General features: G+C 57.6%; 3 protein-coding genes across 7 annotated transcripts; 1 reads left to right on the forward strand and 2 right to left on the reverse strand.

Annotated features, from left to right (window-relative positions):
* Positions 1-258: 258 nt before the first annotated feature.
* On the reverse strand, positions 259-6,054 carry THAP3 (THAP domain containing 3). 2 transcript variants are annotated; one of them, XM_032302071.1, is made up of 5 exons: positions 5,915-6,054; positions 3,466-3,658; positions 1,607-1,669; positions 1,136-1,234; positions 259-966 (listed from the first exon to the last, which is right to left on the reverse strand). In XM_032302071.1, the coding sequence occupies exons 1-5, from the start codon at positions 5,986-5,988 to the stop codon at positions 580-582; spliced, it is 816 nt and encodes a 271-aa protein (XP_032157962.1). In that variant the 5' UTR covers positions 5,989-6,054; the 3' UTR covers positions 259-579. The 2 variants fall into 2 exon arrangements, with proteins under 2 accessions (XP_032157962.1, XP_032157963.1); XM_032302072.1 differs by lacking the exon at positions 1,607-1,669.
* Positions 6,055-8,243: 2,189 nt separating this feature from the next.
* PHF13 (PHD finger protein 13) lies at positions 8,244-14,950 on the reverse strand. Of its 2 annotated transcripts, XM_032302068.1 has the most exons (5): positions 13,389-13,490; positions 12,832-12,931; positions 11,964-12,065; positions 10,231-10,765; positions 8,244-9,642 (listed from the first exon to the last, which is right to left on the reverse strand). In XM_032302068.1, exons 2-5 carry the CDS (start codon positions 12,874-12,876, stop codon positions 9,416-9,418), a joined length of 909 nt encoding a protein of 302 aa, XP_032157959.1. In that variant the 5' UTR covers positions 12,877-12,931; positions 13,389-13,490; the 3' UTR covers positions 8,244-9,415. The 2 variants fall into 2 exon arrangements, with proteins under 2 accessions (XP_032157959.1, XP_032157960.1); XM_032302069.1 differs by lacking the exons at positions 12,832-12,931; positions 13,389-13,490 and adding an exon at positions 14,568-14,950.
* On the forward strand, positions 14,629-18,223 carry LOC116567168. Of its 3 annotated transcripts, none has more exons than XM_032302073.1 (2): positions 14,629-15,177; positions 17,990-18,223. In XM_032302073.1, exons 1-2 carry the CDS (start codon positions 14,651-14,653, stop codon positions 18,144-18,146), a joined length of 684 nt encoding a protein of 227 aa, XP_032157964.1. In that variant the 5' UTR covers positions 14,629-14,650; the 3' UTR covers positions 18,147-18,223. The 3 variants fall into 3 exon arrangements, 1 of the variants encoding a protein (XP_032157964.1); XR_004276133.1 differs by lacking the exon at positions 14,629-15,177 and adding an exon at positions 15,184-15,596; XR_004276134.1 differs by lacking the exon at positions 14,629-15,177 and adding an exon at positions 15,820-16,465.
* The last annotated feature ends 1,804 nt before the right edge of the window (positions 18,224-20,027 follow it).

Here is a 20,027-nt window from a genome sequence, read left to right on the forward strand (position 1 = left end):
GGACCCGTTAGCTGCAGCTGCATGAACTCGGGCTGCAGCCCAGAGGCTCAGCCGCCGCCGCGTCTCGTTCCCGGGGAAGGGGGGCCCAGCCTGCAGCGAAAGAAACACTATTTCTGCTTTACGCCTTTTGTCATAAAAGTGAAAATCCTCTTCAGGTTTCTTGAGATCAGAGAAAGCAGACACTAATGCAGGTCTTTTGGGAAAGCAAACTCGAGAAACGGGACACCCGGGCTCATTTTTAAATAAAGGAGGAAACGCTGCAGCGGAGGAAGACACTTTATTCGGTCTGTTGCTCACAGCAGGCCGGGATGGGGGGGCTCCACCGCTCTGAGCCCGCCATCCAGGCGACAGTATATCCCTCCTGCTGCCTGGGCACCACTGTCACCCGTTCTCATGTCCTTCCCTGGCCCGGCTGCTCCTCAAGGAAATGTGCTGCAACCCCACACTGGCCAGGTCACCACCTGACGCTGTGGTTGAGGACCCCCGCCCAGCTCTCCCAGAAAAGCCAGCTGCCCCAGTCACCTCCGGAAGGACCCAGTTCCACACGCTCCCGGATCCGTCCTGTCCCATCCGATGCAGTTACACGTCCCCCGAGGTGGCGGGGGTGTGCCTGGCCCGCCTCACGGTCCCTTGACGTGTCAGTGGCGGGAGAGCGGGGTCCATGGCCCGAGCCCCGAGGCTCGGACGAGAAAACCTGGCTGCGCGGCTCATCTCTGGCTCCGGCCGCAGCCCGGCCCGGGATCCCAGCTGTCCCGGCCTATGGGCCCGCAGGCGGCCCGATAGCCTCTGGATCGCCAGCCTCTGGGCCCGCAAGCGCTTTCGGAGCTTTTCGTTCTCCCTCAGAGTCACGAAGAGTTTGTTTTTTAGGGCGTCTAAGTCCAAGAGGGCATAGCTGTGATCGGACGGCTGCGCAGGGCCAGCCTGCTGCCCGGGGACCGGGGTTCCCTGCGGTCTCGGCGGCAGGACCTGGGGACAAAGGCGCGTGCAGGCAAGGCCGAGCCCAGCGCTCCTGCCATAGAGGCCCCGTGCCGTGGCGCTCGTGGCCCGGCCACCACTTTGCTTCGACATGTTTGAAGCGAATCCCCTGGTGCAGGGACCCACCAGCCCCGTGCTGCCTTGGGCCCCGGGGCCTTACCTGCTCCGTGGGACCGCCAGCATTCGGGGGCGGCGCTTCGAGGGCACTGTCCGTCCTCCTCCCCAGGCCGCACTCTGCCCGCCCCACCTCAGGGATGACCTGGGGACAGCAGGGCAGAAGCGGGCAGCCCACCGGGAATCCTTCCTGCTCTCCCAGCGGGGGCCACAGCCAGGGCAGCAGCAGAAACCGAGAAACAGCTTCCCTCCCAGGCCTGGGATCAGACCCCCAGAAACCGGGCCCGAGCCTTCCCTCCAAGCAACCTGGTATACCAGGGCTGCCTGGTATTAAACAGGACAGAGGCATAGGAGGCCCTGCTTTCCCTTTTCTAGGAAAACACAGAATCCTGAACCCTGGTTCGGGGGGCAAGCACGACAAAGCAGGGCAGGCCAGCCGGGGGACAGGGGCAGCCCAGTCGCGCTCTATGTCTGCACCAAGGACTCGGTCCTGACGGGGGCACCTGCGCACACTCACCACCTCCTTGCGACCGTCTGCATATGCAGCCCCGCCTGCCGGGTCCGTGCTCTCCCTCACCAGCTGCAAGAGACAAGCACCGTCCGCAGGCCCCCCAAGGGTGCAGTGGTCACCCCGAGAACACCTGCTGGCTGCCCACCCCGAGAACACCTGCTGGCTGCCCGGCCTCGTGCGTCCCCACCCCACTGTTCGACCCCATGGGTCCAGCCGGATGGTGCTCTGAACGCGGCTCAGCACCAGCTTGCTGTCCCCAAAGCTGTCCCCAAATTAGGTCAGAAGCCGTTGAACCAGGGACCTGGTTCCTGTGTGTCCCCCCTGGGCCTGACATTCTAGGCACGTAGGAAGTGACTGAAATGTGGCTCAAGGCGTGGCAGACCTAGGAGAGAACATCTGACTCAGGGCCTTGTGGCGGGAACTAGCAGCCCCTACCCCTAGCTCTGGGCCCTGGGCACCGAAAGCCCCCGGGAGCAGGCTCACAGACGGCCCCCCAAGGTGTTAAACTAATCCCACTTCACATCTCACCACAAACGTGTGAGAAGCCATCAGACTCCACTAGCAACGGGCACTGATGGAGGAGGGAGCTAATCAGAGGCAGAGTCTCCGTCAGCTGAAGATGAGGTTTTAGACCCTGCGGAGCAGCCTCAGGCCCGAGTCTTCTTTGTCAAGAGGCCAGATCCCATGTTAAGTCTACTACACGTCAACGGAAAACCAAAGGCCTTCCACGTTGACAACAAAACGTTCTGGGCACTGGGAGTAAAGCCAGGAACAAACCCCTGTCCTCAGGGAGCCCCGCAAAGATAGAAGCTGAACCAGAGCACATGTAAGTGTGGCCCCCCTGCACAGAGTGGAGAAAGCCAGGAGGAAGGGCATGCGGGCCAGCGGGGGGGTGGACAGGACTGGGAGTGTCCCCCCTCCAAGGGCTGTGAACCCGGCCTTGGAAAGGAGGCCGCGACCCAGCAGAGGGGCACAAAGTTCAGATGGAGTGCAGGTGCCCCAACGCAGGGCCTGCTGGGCCCCTACGCCCGCACTTCCTCACCCCTGTAACAGCCTTGTCTCTCGCTGCCAGGACCATCGAGCAGCGCAGGGACCTGGCGGCCTTGCTCTTTGCTCCACCGCCGCTTTGCCTTCCGGGTCTGAAGAGGTGCCCGGGAGACACCCGCACTCCGGGACTCAGTACACCTTCAGGATTTATGAAATTCCAGATAATCCCCCTCATGGCTCAAGGCCCAGCTGCCTGGGAGCTCTCCCCGGAGCCAAACCTGCACATCCCGCCCCACGGAGCGACGGCCACTCCAGCGTCCTGCCGGGAAATCCAACTCCAGACTCACAGGGCCAATGCCAGAGAATCAGGGCCCCTCCTCTGCTAGGGGCGGAGCGAGCTCGGCCCTTGCTGACCACCACCCTCTCAGCCTGCTGGGTCTGCAAAGGCTGTCCACTCTCACGACCTCAGCCCCCTTTAGCTCAGGCCACCACCCTGGCACCTGCAACACCAGCCCAGGAGAGCCTCTCACCCCACCTGGCACACCATAGGCCTCTCCCGGCCGGTCACCGTATGGCCCCTGCAACCCTCCAAGCAACCGGACGGACGCTGTCTGCGAGCTCGAGCCCATGACACAGATCAGCCAAGAGCCAGATGCTTGCCGACTGAGCCACCCAGGCGTGATCTATTTTTCCAGGGTCTTTAAACTGCAAATGGCCTACAGCAAAGGTCATGGCCAGCAGGGCAGCTGGGCTCTGAATCCCAGGGGCTTGGCGGCGCTGCCCTCCCTGCACTTCCCAGCCTCGGCCTCTGCAGTCCTGCAAACCGCACACCCAGCCCGACTGCCCAGCCGGCTGCACCCCCGCAGCGCTGCGCTCACCTGTGCGGCGTCCTGAAAGGCGAACACCGTGGGCACGGCATTCTGCTTCAGGTTTTTGCGGTTTCCAAAGGCGCTGAAGCACTCGGGTCGGAAGTGCTCGGAGCAGATGACCGTGTGCTGCTTGGGCTTGAAGTTGCCCCGGCCGATGTTCAGCACCCATTCCTTCAGCAGCTCCGGGCGGCTGAACGGGAACCTGAGGGCAGAGGAGGGAGACAGGAAGGAATCCGCAAGGCTCGAGTGAGCACCGCAGAGTCTGGAGGCATTCTGAAAACACCACGTAGCATTTTACTGGACAGCTTGGAGAATTCAGTGACTTCACTCTGCTAAAGCACATCCAATTTCTGGAAGCTTCTGTCATGCCCATTTACAGCATACCTACTAGGCTTCTGAAGGTATACTTGCAGGGTGAGCCTGTTGGTGCCCTGGGGAGTCAGCCGCGTGCAGGCCCTGCCCCTGGCCCTGGGAAGTAGGAGTGATTAAGTGGAGTGAGTCCCCCCCTCACAGAGCCTACATTCTAAAACAGGAAAACAGCAAACCAAACAAAGGCTGCATAGGAATAAAGAGGAGTCAGTGGTCAGGAAGGCCTCCTGAGAAGTGACATTGGAGCAGAGGCCACAGGACGCAGGGGAGCGAGCCGTGTGGGCATCAGAAGGAAGAGCGAGAGCAAAGGCGCTGTGACAGGAGGGCCCAGCAGGTCGGAGAGGGGTCCCAGGCGGGTTTGGCTGGGAGGGCGGGAGCAAGAGGAGGGTGAGGACCTCAGGAGGTGGCCCTGCGCGGTCCCCGGAAGCTCTGGGCAGAAGGTGAGAGAGGAACGAGCACCGGGCGGCCGGGACCTGAGTGTCAGGGGAGGGGTCGTGAGCAGGCGACCTGGGTATATTTTGCAAACTGTGCAGTAAGGTTTGCCTGTGAGCTGCAAAATAAAGAGAGGGAAGGAGTCGCGTGTATTAAGATGGGAGGCAGGTCTGCGGGGTCAGAATTTTGGTTCTGTTTCTCAAACCTGAGATGCCTTTTACATGTCCCAAGTGCCAAAGTGGAGTGGCAGGGGACACGAGTCAGAAGATGGGGACCGTCCCGGTGTAAAGGGGGGGAAAGCCTAGGTGAGATGGGGAGTGAGTGTGGCTGGGGAGGGTACAAGGCCACGGCCCTCCCGCAAAGGGTTCCAAGGCTAGTGCTGGAAAGGAGGATCCGGCAGAGGAGACCGCGGAGGGCCACGGAAACCGACAAAGACACAAGCACGGGAAGACTGGCCCCAGCAACACGGTCCACAGTCCTGTGTTTGTGATGGCCAAGACACAGGGGCGCCCAAATGCCCTTTCATTGTAGAACAAGTCAGTTCTGGAACAGTCACTGAGCAGGGCACCGAGAGAGTGCAGAGGAAGGACACGCAGGTGACTCACAGCCACGGCCACGAGACATTGAACTGCATGCCAGGTTCAACACAGGCCAAAGCGCCCACTCTGACTGCCAGAAGGGAGCATCTCGTCCCCCTTGGGGATGAGAGGGGACAAGCGGCTGGAAGGGGGTGCAGCGGGGGGCTCCCTGGTGCTGTTCTGATTCACAGCAGTCACGAGTGTTCACTTTGCAGAATGGACTGGGCTGTGGACTTTGAATTTGTGTGCTTTTCTGCAGGTCTTACCTTCAATAAAAACTCACTTTGAGAAGGAAAATGGTGATGGGAGGGGCAGTGGAGACAGAGAGTGCTGCTGGCCTTGGGGGTCGTGCCTTAAGGGGCAGTGGCTGGACCCTGGGCTCCCCGGGGCAGGGACCCGGTACCCACCAGGGCCGACACACTGGGAGCGCTGGAAATGCGACGACACACTCCTAAACCTCCCGCCAAGGTGGCACAGCCAGCCCCACTCCCCGGACAGCCCGGAACGGTCTCCCTCCATGCCCCCTAGCTTCCGGACAGGGCACCTGGCCAGGGCTAAGCAGGGTGACCAACGCATGGCAGCCACACGGCCGAACGCCACCACCGCTCATTCATTCGGAAATGCACTCGGCCAGGACGTGCCGGGCACCTGCCACGTGCCAGGCCGCGTCTGTGAACAGGCCCACGTCCCAGAACTGCCCAGGGGGCTGGGGGCTGCGGGGCGCGGCCTGGGGAGGGGCAGCTCACCCCGGCCCCCTCCGCACGTGACCGCCCCGGCCGCCAGCCGGCGAGGCTATGCGCCTTCCGCAGGTTGCTCAGCCTCTCCGACCGTCTACCCACGCGCCCAGGCCGGCCAAGGCGGCGCCCGGCCGCCGGTCACCTCGCCTGTCCCCGGGCCGCGGGCCCCTCCGCGAAGGGCCCGGCTGCACGCCCTCCGGCCTCCCCCGGGGCCGGGCAGCGGCCCTGACGTCCCCATCCGGCGCGCCAGGCCTCGGGCTCCGGCGGGGGCCGCGGCCGCTCGGCCGGGGCAGGCGGGTCGAGAGCCGGGCCCACGCGCCCCACGGCGCCCCCGCCCCTCACCGGTGGAAGGTGAGCTGCTTCCTGCGGCTGCTGTAGCGGTTGCAGCACTGCCTGGCCGCGCACGACTTCGGCATCTCCAGACGCCAGGCCCCGCTGCCCCTAACAAAGATGGCGGCGGCGAGCCTGCGGGGCGGGGCGGGCGGGGCCCAGAGCGGGACGACGGGCGGGGCGGAGCCGGTGGGCGGGGTAAGTGGGCGGGGAGGGGAGGGGCCTACGGGACCAGGCTGGGCCTGCGGCCCCGAGAGGGACGACTGGCAGGGCTGGGCCAGCGGGCGGGGAGGGGCCTGCGGGACGAGACCTGGCCTGCGGACCCGAGCGGGACGACTGGCAGGGCGGGGCTAGCGGGCGGGGTGGGGCGGGGCCTGTGGGCGGGGCGGGGCCGCCGGCAGGTGGAGGCGGGCCAGCCTCCGCTCTCCTCCCGGGTTACCTCCTAGCGCGCTCCCTGTGACCTGCATCGCGGGAGTCTGGTGGGCTCCGGGGTGCTCCCAGAGCCATCCCCAGCCCGACACCCCAAACAGCGCCGCCAGTGCGAGTTCCAGGGCCCTCGCCTCCTGGCTTTGAGGAGCCACACACCCCCCAACAGCCTTGGACGCCCGAAAACAGAAGGGCTCGCCGCCCAACATGGCCAGTATTTCCCAAGACTCTAAGAGGTGTCGATGCGTGGATCTTGGCTGCTCGAAAGGAAGTACTAGGTGACTCACACTGGATCCAGATTATAGGCGGGCAGACCCGGCCGAGTGACAGAAAAAGCACAGGGATGGGGAACCCCAAGTATAAAGAGGCAGAATGAGCACCCCTGGGAGGCTGCAAATCGGCTTGCAGAACCTCGGAGGTAACCACTCACAGGGGCTTCAGCTAACCCACAGCATGGTGCAACTGTGAAGGCCATTCTGGTCTGTTCACACCGTGGTTTGGTCCTGCAGAGTTCACTAGGGCACTCCTCGTCCTGCTACACCAGACTCTGACGTGACCTCCCCGTCTCCATGTCATCATGGTTTGGGAGAGCTGGTGACGGGAGCAGAGACACCACTGTCCTTCCCCAGAGAAAACAAACACCTGAAGCTAGGCATGAACCTCAAAGTAGCAATATGTTTATTTACAAAATATACAGTTTCACAGAAACAGCTTCGCTTTATACACATAAACTTTATAATTACACAGAACCATGTAAACGATGTTAAGTGTCTGGCCTGGCCAATGCCAATGTGAGGGGCTTACTCTTGGGGTGACAGCTTTCCCTCCCCTCACTTCATTAGCCACCAACCAGGAGCCCCTAGATGGGCCACGCCTAATTTGCATAAAGCTGATTGCAGCTGCCCAGCTCAAGCTAACACAAAACCAAGGTGTCCTGACTTCCTAGACACCACCCACAGGGATAGATACATCTGTTAAAAGAACAAAAAGGAAATGGAGGAAACAGATCGAAATGACTATCAAGCACCTTCCAGAGGCGTCACCAGGAATGGAACCTTCTAAGAGCGACGCAGCAATCGCCAGGCCTGGCAGTTCCACTCTAAAACCACACGTATTTTTAAATGCACTTTTAAAACTTCGTGGAGATTTTTTTAAAAAAGAAAAACACTTTGGAACTTTGGCTATTATCGTGGTGAAGACACTGGACAGGCAATGTCAAGGGGCAGATCTTTGGCAAATTCCTCTCCAACTTTTCCTGGACGTTTGCCCTCATCAGAGCCAGACAGCTGTCTGGGGAGAAAGCGGTTTCTAAGCCTGCTTCTTACTACTCTTCTCTACAGCAGAACTTCTCCCTTGGGGATCTTCACGATCAACTGGGTTTCAGAAACTACTTCTCTCTATTTCTGTGTTAATATAAGCAACAGAATTAAAAACAAAACAAAAAACAAAAAGCAGCTGGCTGGCGAAGGATGAATGATACTAGCGCAGAACACGGGCTCTGGTCAGCCAATTTGCGTTCAAGCCCCTTTGTGCCTCGGGGAGAGAATGGGAACAGAGTCCCCCAGCACGAGGGCGCCACATGAAGACCCCAGCAGGGAGGCTGGGGGTCCGCCCTGCTATAAATAAGTATGACCAACTTGGGCCTTCTTCCCTTTTCGTGCTTCAGAAGAAACCATGTGTATGAAAACACACCCGTCCACTTACCAAAAAATAAAAAATAAAAACAAAAACGATTTTGAGAAGAGTATTTCAACTGCTAAAGAGCACTGTCAACTTCGGAGAAAGTGAGAGCCTTCTTGTCCCTGCAGGCCCCAGAGCCTCCAGCGCCGCAGGGTCCACGGCCCTCGGACAGAGCCCTGTGGGCGCTGCAGGCAAACTTCCTGGCTTCTCCAGGCTGGCCTGCCCAGGAGCCTCCCCAGTCCAGGGTCCCAGTTCAGATCTAAAGAAGTCTGCACGGCTCAGTGGTATAGTCCTGGAGGCCAATGTTGCTGTATCGCTCACTCACCAATTTCAAACCAAAAAAAAACCAAAACGAAACGAAAAAGGTTTCAAATTCTGACCGTGCCCCGTGAGACCAGCAGGCCAGCCTGTGTGAGGGCATCCTAAGAATCAACCACAGGAGAGGCCTTCCCCTCGAGTCTTCTCTACCTCATGATGCAGAGGAACGCTGTTCCCGTGACGGCTTAACCTTGACGTTGCTACTGGAACAAAGTGAGGGAAAGAGAGGACGGACTCCAGGTGCCCTCTTGCTTGAAAACAGCTCGCCTGGGCACCCCTAGGACCTCACACACCAACTGGGAAGGGCACCCCAGCAGAAATCTGCCAATACTTTTGGCTATATCGTGCAAAAAGACAGGTTTTTTACATCGTGCAAAACAGGAAACTGAGTTATGAACACGGGCCACCTCAACCCCCCAACCAACCCCTTTTCCGCCAAGAAGCGGCCACATACTGTCCCTTTGAACAAACAGAAGGAAACCTAGGGATCGCTAGCTAGCCACCGCCTCAGGGCTCCTCTCACAGTGAGACCAGACGACTCCAGCTGGGAGCCTGCGGGGACGGACAGGTAGCAGCCAAGGCAGGGAGAGGGCAGGCCACGAAGGTAGGGGCAGCTCGATGGTTGCTGTACAGACACTTACGGTCAAAGACTTACACTTGAGAAAAAGCTTACACGTATGGCTGTTCGTTAACAGGCCTGGGAAACTGAACATCTCCTCTCCCAAGACAGCGGAAGCAGGAAAACAGCACTGGTTCCAACCGGCGGGAGCTTGTTAACCATGATAGCAAGAATCCACAACTACCGCTGCCCTCACCTGCAGGCGAGCCGAACCCACTGGACTCGGGTGGTGAGTCCGCCTCCACTGCAGAGAACACAGCTCTAGCAGCAGCTTTGGCCAACGAGGATTTTATTCAGTCACTGGCTATGTACAGGTCATACCTTGGACAGCCTGTCCTTTGGCTTAGGCACCTGAACGGCAGGGGTCTGCCCGCACCAGAGCTGAGAGTTCTGTGCTCAACTAAGAGAGGGGCCAAAAGGCCCCTCGTCCTTTCTGATTCCTCGCCCACGCTCTGCTCGCTCACCAACAGTCAGTCCAGAAACAGTTTCCGCGAGCCCATCCGGGAGCGGTTGGAGCGGCGGATGTCAAACTTGGAGTCCCGGCACTTTTGGCAGACGAACACTTCCGGAACGTTGGATTTCCGAATCTTCGCACAGGACAGGTGGATCCAGGTGTGGCACTCGTTGCACTCTATCATAGGGCGGCCGGCAAATGGCTTCATGCAGAAGCAGGTGACGAGGTCCCAGGAGTCGTCATCTGAAGGGACAGACACGCGGGTGAAGAGGAGCGAAATCGCTTCCTGTGGCCCCTCCCCAGCGGGATCCCTCCCCCCAGCCCAGGCAGGGACAGGGCAGAGCAGCGGAGCCACAGTGAAGCCTGATCCTCAACACACACACACTTGAGGGCAGGCCGCGGAGTCCGTGCGTGACAAGGGACACTGGGCCGTGTGCGGCGCCCCCAGGAACTAGCTGTGAGACGTTTACTGGGAAGCTGTATATATTTTCATTTTTTTTGCTTAAGATTTTATTTGTCAGAAAGAGCAAGCGAGCACAAGCAGGCAGAGCGGCAGCAAAATGTGGGACTCGATCCCAGGATGCTGGGATCATAACCTGAGCCGTAGGCAGCCGCTTAACCGACTGAGCCACCCGGGCACCCCTGTACTTTCGTATTTTAAGGCCTGTCCCGGAACCTCAGCTGTTTCTGGCCGCAATCACCCCCTTCCTAAACACCTCTGTGTCCACCTTCAGATACCTGCCTCCCTAGGGGCGGTGGGCACACTCTGCTGTCACCCTCCAGGGAAGGGACGACTCTTCGGGCCCCGGCAGCCCGTCAGGGGCCACTCACCTGAGTCCACCATGATGTCCTCGTCATTGCCAGTGCTGTCCTCGTCCCGGAACACCACCTGCTTTCCCTGCCGGACAATAGTCCGTTTCCCTTCAGTTTTTATTTCTTTGACCTGATCAGGCGACACAGTGATACAAGACCCGCTGGAAGGGGTGTCGGAGTCCCAGCCTGAGCAGGGCTCGCCGGGGGCCTGGGGGATATCCTGCAGGGCGGGACTGGTGGGGGTCTCCACGTAGGGGTCGGCGGCTTCCAGCTTCAGCAGGCTCCCCATGTACCCCTCCTTCACGGGCACGTCGCCGTCCCTTCGCTTCCTCTTCTTCTTCTTCTTCAGCTTGTCTGTCTTCTTTCTGTCCAGCAGGAAGTTACTGGGCTTGGCCCGCTGCAGGAGGCTGGGCTGCAGGTGGCCGAAGCAGCGGTCGGAGACCGGCAGGGGCACCGCGGACGCAATGTCAGTGAAGCCAGCGTCCCAGCCGTCGCTGTCAATGGTGCCAGCGGTGCTGTTGGCAGGGCTGGGGCTGCTCCGCAGAGGGAGTTCCTGTAAGGACAGAAGCACAGGTAGCCGGGGTCGAGCGGTGTGCCCAGTCCCCACGACGAGCAGAGCTTCCCCGGGCGCGCCCCCAGCCCACTGACAAGGGCTATCAGAACCGTAACCTTCTCGGCTCTCTAAGGGGTGCTCTTTTGGAATGGTGTCCTGAGTACTTTACCACAACCTTCCAGATAGAATACTAACCCACCAGGAGGAAAACGCTCCTTTGCTGAGCCCTCAGCCCCTGTCCCAGAGCCAGGAACTCATTCGATGCCCTCTAACCCTCTAGAAAGCTGCCAAGAATACCCTCTCCTACCCCCTTACCTTTCCCAGACTGTAAAATCTCCCTTCCATTTGCCCTCCCCCAAGGGGTGTATTTTTTTTTAATTAAATGAATTTAAATTAGTTTTGAGAATTCCTGATGCTCTTTCTAAAAACTGCAGAGATCCCCAAATACTACAAAATCAAACTACATAATTACTGCCCCAAAGCAGTGAGCTAAATCCCTACAGTTCCTTCACAGCATTCAAGCATTTTATTTGCAAAGAGTGGCGACATTCTGCGTGGCACAAAGGAAGCATTTACCCACGTACACAGCAAACAGAAAAGATAAGCCAGTGCCGGGGTTTGGTCTCTTCAAAATACCAGATTCCTTTCTTGTTAGCCCTGAACAAGACAAGGTTGAGCACCGTGACAACAGCGGTTCTCAGTTCTACCCATTATCTAGCACAGGGGAAAAAAAATCCCTTAAAACCCGGGATCTGGGCCACAAGTCCCCAAGATTCTATAATACGATGCACATAGCAAGCAGCCAGCTGCTCACCAGGAAGGACAGTGTGGACCCTAACCACACGGCGGCACCCCAGGCCTGTGCCCCAGCGTCCTCATCTGTAAAATGGGGACCGAGAACAGCACCCGTCCCAGATGTTGTAATACACTTCCCGGCCACTGCAGGCCCTCAGTAAGCCCTGGAGATTCAGGGCAGATGGCCATCATACAGTCACCTGCAAACCAACACTCAGAAGTTTAGTAAATCCTTTCTAGACAAGCCTGCGTGTTCCATCAGACTTTTCGGAACCACCTGCCAGGCTGGGCTGTTTTCAAGAAAGGCTTCTACCTGGCAGCTGTCTGGCGTCCCCCCACACGACCCCTCCCAGACCCCCACCCGGCCACTGGTTTCACTGCCAGCAGAAGCACATAGATTTACCTCCTTTGGGTAAGGAATGTAGCCAGCATAGGCCAAGACAAAGGTGCAGAATTTGTTGAAATCCTCCACAGTCCTGCGCCTCTTGTAACTGGGGGAGCACTCCTGTTAGCGGGGGAGAAGACGGGGCGCATGTGAGAGGAGGCACTTGCAGGTGGAGCCCAGAAACAAAACTAAGCCAGCTGGAGCTTTTATTGTCAGCCACTGGAAAACACACCGCTTCATTTACAAACACTCTCAGAAACAAGATAAGGTAGGTTTGGGTCAAGAAATAACACTGCACTCAGAAGGCTGAAAGAGGGGTATTGTGATGTTCCCCCGAGCATGCTGGGAAACCGGGCGGGAGATAAAAACACGTGCAAGAGTCTACTTCTTAGTGGCATTTTCCAACATTATCATGGTCTGCAGGCCTATCAGGAGCTCTAACAACTACTTTTTTGCTACAGATTTTCCATTTTGAAAACAAAGTCCGGCTGCAGCTGTAACCAAGGTATCTTTCTAAAGACTTATTTATTTACTCGACACAGAGAGCGCACAAGCAGAGGGGCAGGTGGAGGGAGAGGGAAAAGCAGGCTCCTGATGGGGGGCTCCATCCCAGGACCCCCGGATCATGACCTGAGCTGAAGGCCGCTGCTTAACCCACTGAGCCACCTGTGCGCCGGTGAAATCGAAGTATTTTAACTGCCCCTGATCCTACAAAGCTCACTCACGCCTGACCCCTCCCCAGCCAGGGCTGCAGGCGGACCCCCTCCTCCTAGCACTTCCTGCTTCTCCCTCCCCTGCTGCGGCATTTCTAGTTTCAGAAAATAAACTCTGATTTACTCTGATTCAGAAAATAAACCAGAAATGCTCAGGCTGGGTTTACTTGCACCTTGAAAATGAAATAGGAGGGGTCTGGCTTGTGTCCAGTCTCCATTCAATCTAGAAACGCCCTCAACAAGAAGGGTTTTTCTTCTAGAGCAAGAGCCGCTCTGGGAGAAAGAACCCTTATTTGCTACAAGCAAAACAACTGCTTTATTCGGGCTTATTGGACTAGCGTATTTACCGAGGTCTCCTCTACGCACTTCAGCACCCACCCCAACCCCATCCTGACGTGCTCAGCTACCATTTCCAGGGCCCAGGGTCCCACTACCCCCCAGGACGAACGCGGGACAGGAAACTGGGGGGTGGGTTCCTGGACCCAGCCCAGCCCCTTCCCAGGACCGAAGGCAGAGAAAGCGGCGGGCACCCGGCGTGCTGCCCGCAGCTCTCCTTCCAAGGGCCCCACTTCCTATTCTCTCCACTAGGTTCTAGCCGACCACCTCCGCCTCCCACCCCCGGCCGCACGGACCCCGGGGGGCGCGCAGGTTGGCGGAGCACCCGCCTCGGAGCGGCCCCGGCATTTCCTGCGCCGGAGAGACCCTGCCCCCACCCCCGAGAAGAACTGACCGCCCGCGCTCCGGCCGCGGCGGGAGGGCCGCAGCCCTCGGCCCTCAAACTCTCGGGGAGAACTTTTATTTCGGCGGGGAACACGCACAAGTGGGTCGGGGGCCTGGACGCCGACCGCAAGGCGGTGACGCCCGCGGGCCCGGGGCGGAGGGACCTGCGCCGCCCCCGCCCCGCCCGCCTCGCCGCCTTTAGGAAAAGCAGATGGCGGTGCGGCCCCCTCCCCGCCCTCCGCGGAAGCCGCCCCCCGCCGACACTCGGCCCCGGAAGGTGCGGGGCCCATCCCGCGGGGGAGGGGACGCGGGAAGCCGGGCGGGATTCGGGGTCCGGAGCTGGTGGGCCCCGCGAACCGCCGAGGCGGCAGCGCGGCGGGCGAACGCGCCCGGCGCCGCCTCCCCCACCCCGCCTGCTGCTGGACCCGCACCCCGGCCCCGCGGGCCTCCGGAGGGAGAGGGCACCGAGGCGGGGGCGCCGGAGGGGCCGCCCGGGAGAACCGAGGGCCGATCCCCGGAAGGAGGGGGAGCCGGGGCGGGGCGAAAGAGCCCGCGGCCGGGGGGCGGGGGCCTCGGAGGGGGAGGAGAGCGAGCGGAGGGTGGGGGGCTCGACTCGGGTGTTTGCGGGGGTGGGGACCCGGCAGGACGAGGCCCCCCGGCACCGAAGGGGGCGGGGGCCGCGCGGGAGTCAGGGGGCGGGGCGCGGACTACCGGGCCCGGGGGATTAAGGGAGCAGGCGGGGGCGCGCGGAGCGGAGTCCCCGTCCGAGGAGGACCGCGAGCCCCTCCGGGAAGGGGGAGGGGGCTCCTAAGAGAAGCGGGAACGCGAGGCGGCGGCGGCTGGGACTGAGTCCCCGGGGGCGGGGAAGGAGTAAGCCAAGCCGGCGGGGAGGGGCCGGGGGCTTAGACGGGTCCCGGGGCTACGCGAGGCCGGGGAGGGGTGGGCGCGGCGGCCCGAGGGAAGGGTCGCCGGGAAGACGCGGACGCCCGCGATAGGGACGCCGAGGCGAGGGCCGGCAGGGAGGACGGGGCGCGGGCCCGAGTGGGGGGCGGGGTTGGGCGCCCAAGGGGGCGACGAGGGAAGGCTGGGGGAGGGGAGGGCGGCGCTCGGCCGGCGGGGGTCCGGCTTTGGGGAGCGCAGGACTGGAGTCGAGATGGTCAGGGGCGGTCGGGACGCAGCCCTCACTCACCTCCGGGTGGAAGGCGGCGGCGCAAGAGTCGGAGTCCATGTTCAGGGTGGGGGGCGGCGGCTACGGGAGTGCAGGGGCCCGGGATGCGGGCGCCGGTCCACCGAGCCGCTCAGGGCTGGGGGCTCCGGCGGCCGCGCAGAGCGAGGGCGGACCCGGGAGGGGTCGCCCCGGCTGGAGATGATGAGGGGGCTCGGCGCGCTGCGTCCCGGGCTCAGTGCTCCCGGGCCGGCAGCTCCACGGCCGAGCAGAGTTGGCGATGCAGCTCCTGCGGCCGGCGCGGTGGGAGAGGCGGGAGAGTCGCTGCGGGGGGCGGCGGCGGCGGCGGCGAGCGGGAACCCGACCCGCTCCCCGACCTGACGCCCAGTTCGGCTCGTGTCTCGGGAGGGAGGGCGGGAGAGCCGCGAGGGCTGTCGGGAAATGTAGTCTGTGGGCGACGGGAAGCCGAAGGCGCGGGGGTGGACGCGGAGCATTGTGGGAGTAGTAGTCCCAGCTCCGCTTCTGAGGCGCACAAAGGCCGCCTCGCGGACTCCAGCCCCCATAGAGCTCCGCGGCGGCTGCCCGGTTTGTGGGGGCGGTGTCTCCGGGACCAGAGGCTGCCGGAGCGGGGGAGGTGCGGAGGCTCGCGCTGGCTCTGCGGTGGGGGAGGGGCGGCGCGAGCGGTAGCGCCGCGGTCTCCGCGGGGGCGAGGGGAGGGGGTTGCTGCGGCGGGTGGGGGCGGGGCTGACGGCCTTGGTCGAGGAGGGCGGCGGCGGCTGCCGTCTCCTTTTGGACTTGGGGATTCGTGCCCCTTTGTGGGGCCGTGGTCGCCGCGGCGGGGGCGACGGGCGCTGACGTCGCGGCCGCCCCCTGGGCTCGGACCCGGCGGGGCCAACTTGTTTTCGCGGCCGGGGTATTCTGGCCGGCTCCTCCGGGCCCGGGGGTCCTGGGACGGCGGGAGCGAGGATCTCCCGGTGTCTGTAGGACCCGCGTGGGGGTGTCGAGGATCGGCGTTTCTGAAAACTGTGCCGGGGTTACCGGGGTTTGGGAGATGTCGGTCTTAGATTCGCTTTCCCCTCTCTCCTCGGTCTGATCGTGGGACCACCCTGTTTGCTTACTTTCCCGGGATCACCGGCGTCTTCCGCCCGGGGCTCCAGCGGCGGGTGAGGGGAAGCGCGGCTCAGGCATCTGGTACCGACTGGCTTCACTGGTCGTTGACGGAGTTGGCGGGGCTCACCCGCTGGGCCTGCGGGGCTCCCAAGTTCCCGCCCCGAAGGCCGACGACCGGCCGCCGGCTGGGAGGTGGTCGGCTGCGCGGAAGCCCCGGAGCAGGCCGGGCGGCCGAACCTCCGAGGACCGTTCGACGGGAGGTGATTCAGTGCGGGCTGGGCAGCTCCGAAGACAAAGGAACCGCGCTAACGAGGAGGGACGTAAAATTTTAACTTCGAGTCAGAAAACTGACCCCCGGACCTGCTAAATCCGAAGGGTGATTGGAAGAACCTGAGGGAGGAAGCCCTCGCCGGCGGCCTGCTGCCGTTTCGATTGAGACAATTCCGAAGGAGACTGCTGGCGAAGGTGCTGGGTTTGTCTCAGAAGTACCTTCCTGAGCCTCAGTTTCCTAAACTTACAAAACTTTGATCTAGTTCCTTTCTCCATACCTGGTCGTTTACTGTGGTTTCTGCAGTGCCTTCCCGGATTGGAGGGCTCCCCAGTGTGGAAACAAACTGAGGGTCTCTAGAAAGTAAGATTGAAGCCCGGCTTGGCCTGTGGAAACGTCACCGACAGCTTCTTAAGAGAGTGGTCACATTCAGGTCATTTAGCCTCATTTAGAATGTTACCTGATCACCTTGGCCAGAGCAAATGTCCTCGGTCAGTCAGCGTTGCCCAGGGCCGGATTACCAGGAGCAGCTTGTTTTGCCTGAGTTAGAAGGGCCCCCACGAACGTGTAAATGCTGAAAAGAATATTGATTGGAGAAAAGTACAAATAAGGGACTTTTTTTTTTTAAGATTTTATTTATTTATTTGACGGACAAAGATCACAAGTAGGCACAGAGGCAGGCAGAGAGAGGGGAGGGGAAGCAGGCTCCCCATGAGCAGGGAGCCCAATGCGGGGCTCGATCCCAGGACCCTGAGATCATGACCTGAGCTGAAGGCAGCGGCTTTAACCCACTAAGCCACCCAGGTGCCCCCAAATAAGGGACTTTTTGTAACTTATCATTGTTGACTATGATGTAATTTTTCACATAGTAAATACTAAGTCTCCTTCCCATTAAAGTGAAATAAAGAATTTGTTCATTATTATAATGGACTTGATGGGGGCGCCTGGGTGGCTCAGTGAGTTAAGCCTCTGCCTTGGGCTCAAGTCATGATCTCAAGGTCCTGAGATTGAGCCCCACATCGGGTAAAAAAAATTAATGGACTTGATGACAAAACCCTAGAATTCGGGGATCTATATTGAATGGAACCACTCAGTCACACTGAGGAAAGAACATTCCAAACCTGAGTTGTGTCATGTAACAGTGATAACTCTTGCTCAGAATAGGTATTCAATAGGTTTTCTTTTTTTTCTAGTTTTATTCACTTACTTGACAGAAAAAGAGACAGCACAAGCAAGGGAAGCTACAGGCAGAGTAGGGGGAGAAGCAGGCTCCCCACTGAGCAGAGAACCCCACATGGGTCTCCATCCCAGGACCCTGGGATCATGACCTGAACTACCCAGGCTTCCCACAATAGATATTTCTCGAATAAGTTATTCATAAGTAGTTCTTAGTACACAGATGTGACCAGTACTACCTGATGTAGTCTGCTTGTTTCCCTGCCTGCCACTCCAGTATTTTCATGGAGGACCGTCTTGGCCTCCTCCCATTGATTCCCCTTAGAAATTTAGCAGTTTGGAGGAGATCTCAACATTATACGTACCATCCTATCCCAAGACTCCGGGAAGGACTAGACTACCAATAACTGACCCAGACTCAATAGCATAATATGCACACGTGGGAGAATGTAGTTGGTTTACCTAGTTTATTTCTCAGGTGTCCTGTACTACACCTGGGCTCCAAGGGACAAATTTGGAATTCAAGGATTAATGCAAAAGCATTCTCCACAGTAGCCAGATTCTCTGAGTCCGTGATTCCTTGTTTTCTGCTTAAAAAAAAAAAAAAAAAAAAGACAAATCTGATGATTATAGTTCTTTGGAAAAGAAGAAAAAAACCAACGTTCACACAGGTTGTGACAAGTTTTAAAATACTAAGAATACCGTAGTTTCCCAGTAAGTAACTTGAGAATGTAGTTATTTTAATTGGGTTACCAAATATAGCTTCACCTTTCTAAATCTTACCGGCCACACTACATTCATTTGGGGAACATTCAGGAAAGATTTCTGCTTCCCATTATAACTCAGTGCTTGAGTGCAGGCATGAACATAACCAAAGGATTGTTTTTTCCAGAAATGCTTGTTGGTGGCTCAGCTTTAATACTGTGGAATTCGTATGGATCATTCCCAGCAGCAATTTTCTGACTTTTACACTTCCGTCCCCAGGAGAGGAAAAAGAAGTGATAATTCCAAGTCTTGTTTCAACTTTTAGTAGCTTTACCACTGTATGAATATATATATATATATATATATATATATATATATATATATATATGTATGTGTGAATAGTTTTAAGTCATTAATAAACCATTTTTAAGCCATGTACTGTCAACTCTTTGTATAACAAGGGAAATAACTTATGCACAGAGATCAAATGAATTTGCTGTGTTACCGCTCATACCGGTAAACCATAAAGATTAATAGCTAACGCTATGCCAGATACTGTTGAAATGTTTTGATCTAGAGTGTCTCCTTTACATATAATAATGCACTTAATAAATATAGTGAATACTGTAGCATTCCTTAAAGGAAATTTTACATAGAGTAAGTTCATCACAAGCCACACTTTAGGTGCTGCAGAAATAGAATGAATCAGGGTGTACCATAGCAAAGGAGCCACAATCTCTTTTTGATGGTATCAGTGTTGAAGTTTGTGTTCCTAAATGTGGAGGGGGGAGAAAAGGATAACAGTGGCTTTTGTAAAATGATCTCCGTGCCCTCTTGTCCTGTCTGCCTAAAATTAGCATTCCAAGATCAAAACTGCAGAGTGTAAATGTTTAAAATGAAATGGTACCATTATTTGTTAAATCATGTTAAATTACATTATCATAAAGAAGTTACTCAGGCAGAGACCACTTTCCTGATTGTGGAAGAGGTAAATTTTTAAAACTTTTATGGTTTAAAGTTTAATCTTTTTTTTGTCCTTACCACCCCCAGCCCACCAGCCACCCTCTCCCCAGAAGTTTAATCTTCAAATATAAACTTTCCCCCTAAACCATGGGTCGTTGACTAGAGTTAACACCTTTCTTACCAAACACTAGTGTTTTTATCATGGCTGGCTGTGGAATGACATTTGAAGAGTTTGCCGACTGTATCGATCACATGGTCCTACTTCAGCAAATGAATTTCTCACATTCCCATCTTGAACTCTTAAGGTTGATGAGTGAAAAAAGGAACAGATAGCATGCCTGGGTTAGTAGGTTCTTCAAATTTCCAAACACAGCTGATGGGGCTAAATCTGTTTCTTTATTTTCTGACCGCATTCCTTTGTTGACTTAGATATGTACCCATGGCTTCAAATGCTCCCCTTTTAGGTCCTGGATATTAATATACCTTTTTTCTCAAAAACTGAACTTTTAATTTTATTTTAAACTTGTATTATTATTTCCTTAATACACAGAACAGAAAATACAGGCAAGCCCGTACAAAACAAACCTAACCACCTGGAGAATATGTTACCTTCACAATTGTTTTGTAGGCGCAGGAACACACAACAAACCGGGCCACACTGTGGGTAATCAGATTTTTTGCTCGACAGGACAGCGTGAGTATCTTTCCATTTCAGTAAACATAGGCATCATCATCATTCATCAAGCCTTCACAGTAAGGCTGATTTATTTAAATAGTTACACGAAATAGTTGGACTCCATTCTTCACTGCTGAAACATTTTTGATTTAGTAAAGCTTTGCTTTCCGCAAGGTGGACGTGCTCTGACCCAGAGGGACTGGAGTACTTTTCCCTGCAAACATCCCACTTCCTGGCTACTCAGACTTTCTTGTCACAAAGCCTGTGCAAGTAAGCTATTGGCGGGGCTCCTGGGCCCAGGAATGCTGCTGTGTGAACAGTCCATCTATGGGCAACAGGGCAGCTGCCTGGGTACCTGAATGTTTTCTTACTCAGGCCTGCGCTTCCCATGCCGAAATGTGGACCAGATACATTCTCATGGCAAGATGATGAGGTTCATGAGGACAAGGGAAAGCCTGTAGTTTGTATTTCAGACACGGAATCAAAACAAGATGTCTTCTCCAAAGGTTGCACCGGCTTAGCTGGGACCAAGAAATGACAGCAAAGCCCCCCAGCCCCACCCAGTGTGCCTGCTCCCCCGGGGACA

The sequence above is a fragment of the Mustela erminea genome, chromosome 10 (genome assembly GCF_009829155.1).
Source record: "Mustela erminea isolate mMusErm1 chromosome 10, mMusErm1.Pri, whole genome shotgun sequence".
Classification (NCBI taxonomy): domain Eukaryota; kingdom Metazoa; phylum Chordata; class Mammalia; order Carnivora; family Mustelidae; genus Mustela; species Mustela erminea.

Coding starts and splice junctions, on each gene's coding strand:
- THAP3 (XM_032302071.1), bottom strand. CDS start 5,988: ATGCCGAAGTCGTGCGCGGCCAGGCAGTGCTGCAACCGCTACAGCAGC. Junction 1,670..3,465: donor CCTTTCAGGACGCCGCACAG/GTGAGCGCAGCG, acceptor TGTCTCTTGCAG/CTGGTGAGGGAGAGCACGGA. Junction 967..1,135: donor CTGGCGGTCCCACGGAGCAG/GTAAGGCCCCGG, acceptor CTTTGTCCCCAG/GTCCTGCCGCCGAGACCGCA.
- PHF13 (XM_032302068.1), bottom strand. CDS start 12,876: ATGGAGACTGGACACAAGCCAGACCCCTCCTATTTCATTTTCAAG. Junction 12,066..12,831: donor CCTCCTATTTCATTTTCAAG/GTGCAAGTAAAC, acceptor CCCCGCTAACAG/GAGTGCTCCCCCAGTTACAA. Junction 10,766..11,963: donor ACATTCCTTACCCAAAGGAG/GTAAATCTATGT, acceptor CTGTCCTTACAG/GAACTCCCTCTGCGGAGCAG.
- LOC116567168 (XM_032302073.1), top strand. CDS start 14,651: ATGCGGGCGCCGGTCCACCGAGCCGCTCAGGGCTGGGGGCTCCGGCGG. Junction 15,178..17,989: donor AGGCTGCCGGAGCGGGGGAG/GTGCGGAGGCTC, acceptor TGTTTTTTCCAG/AAATGCTTGTTGGTGGCTCA.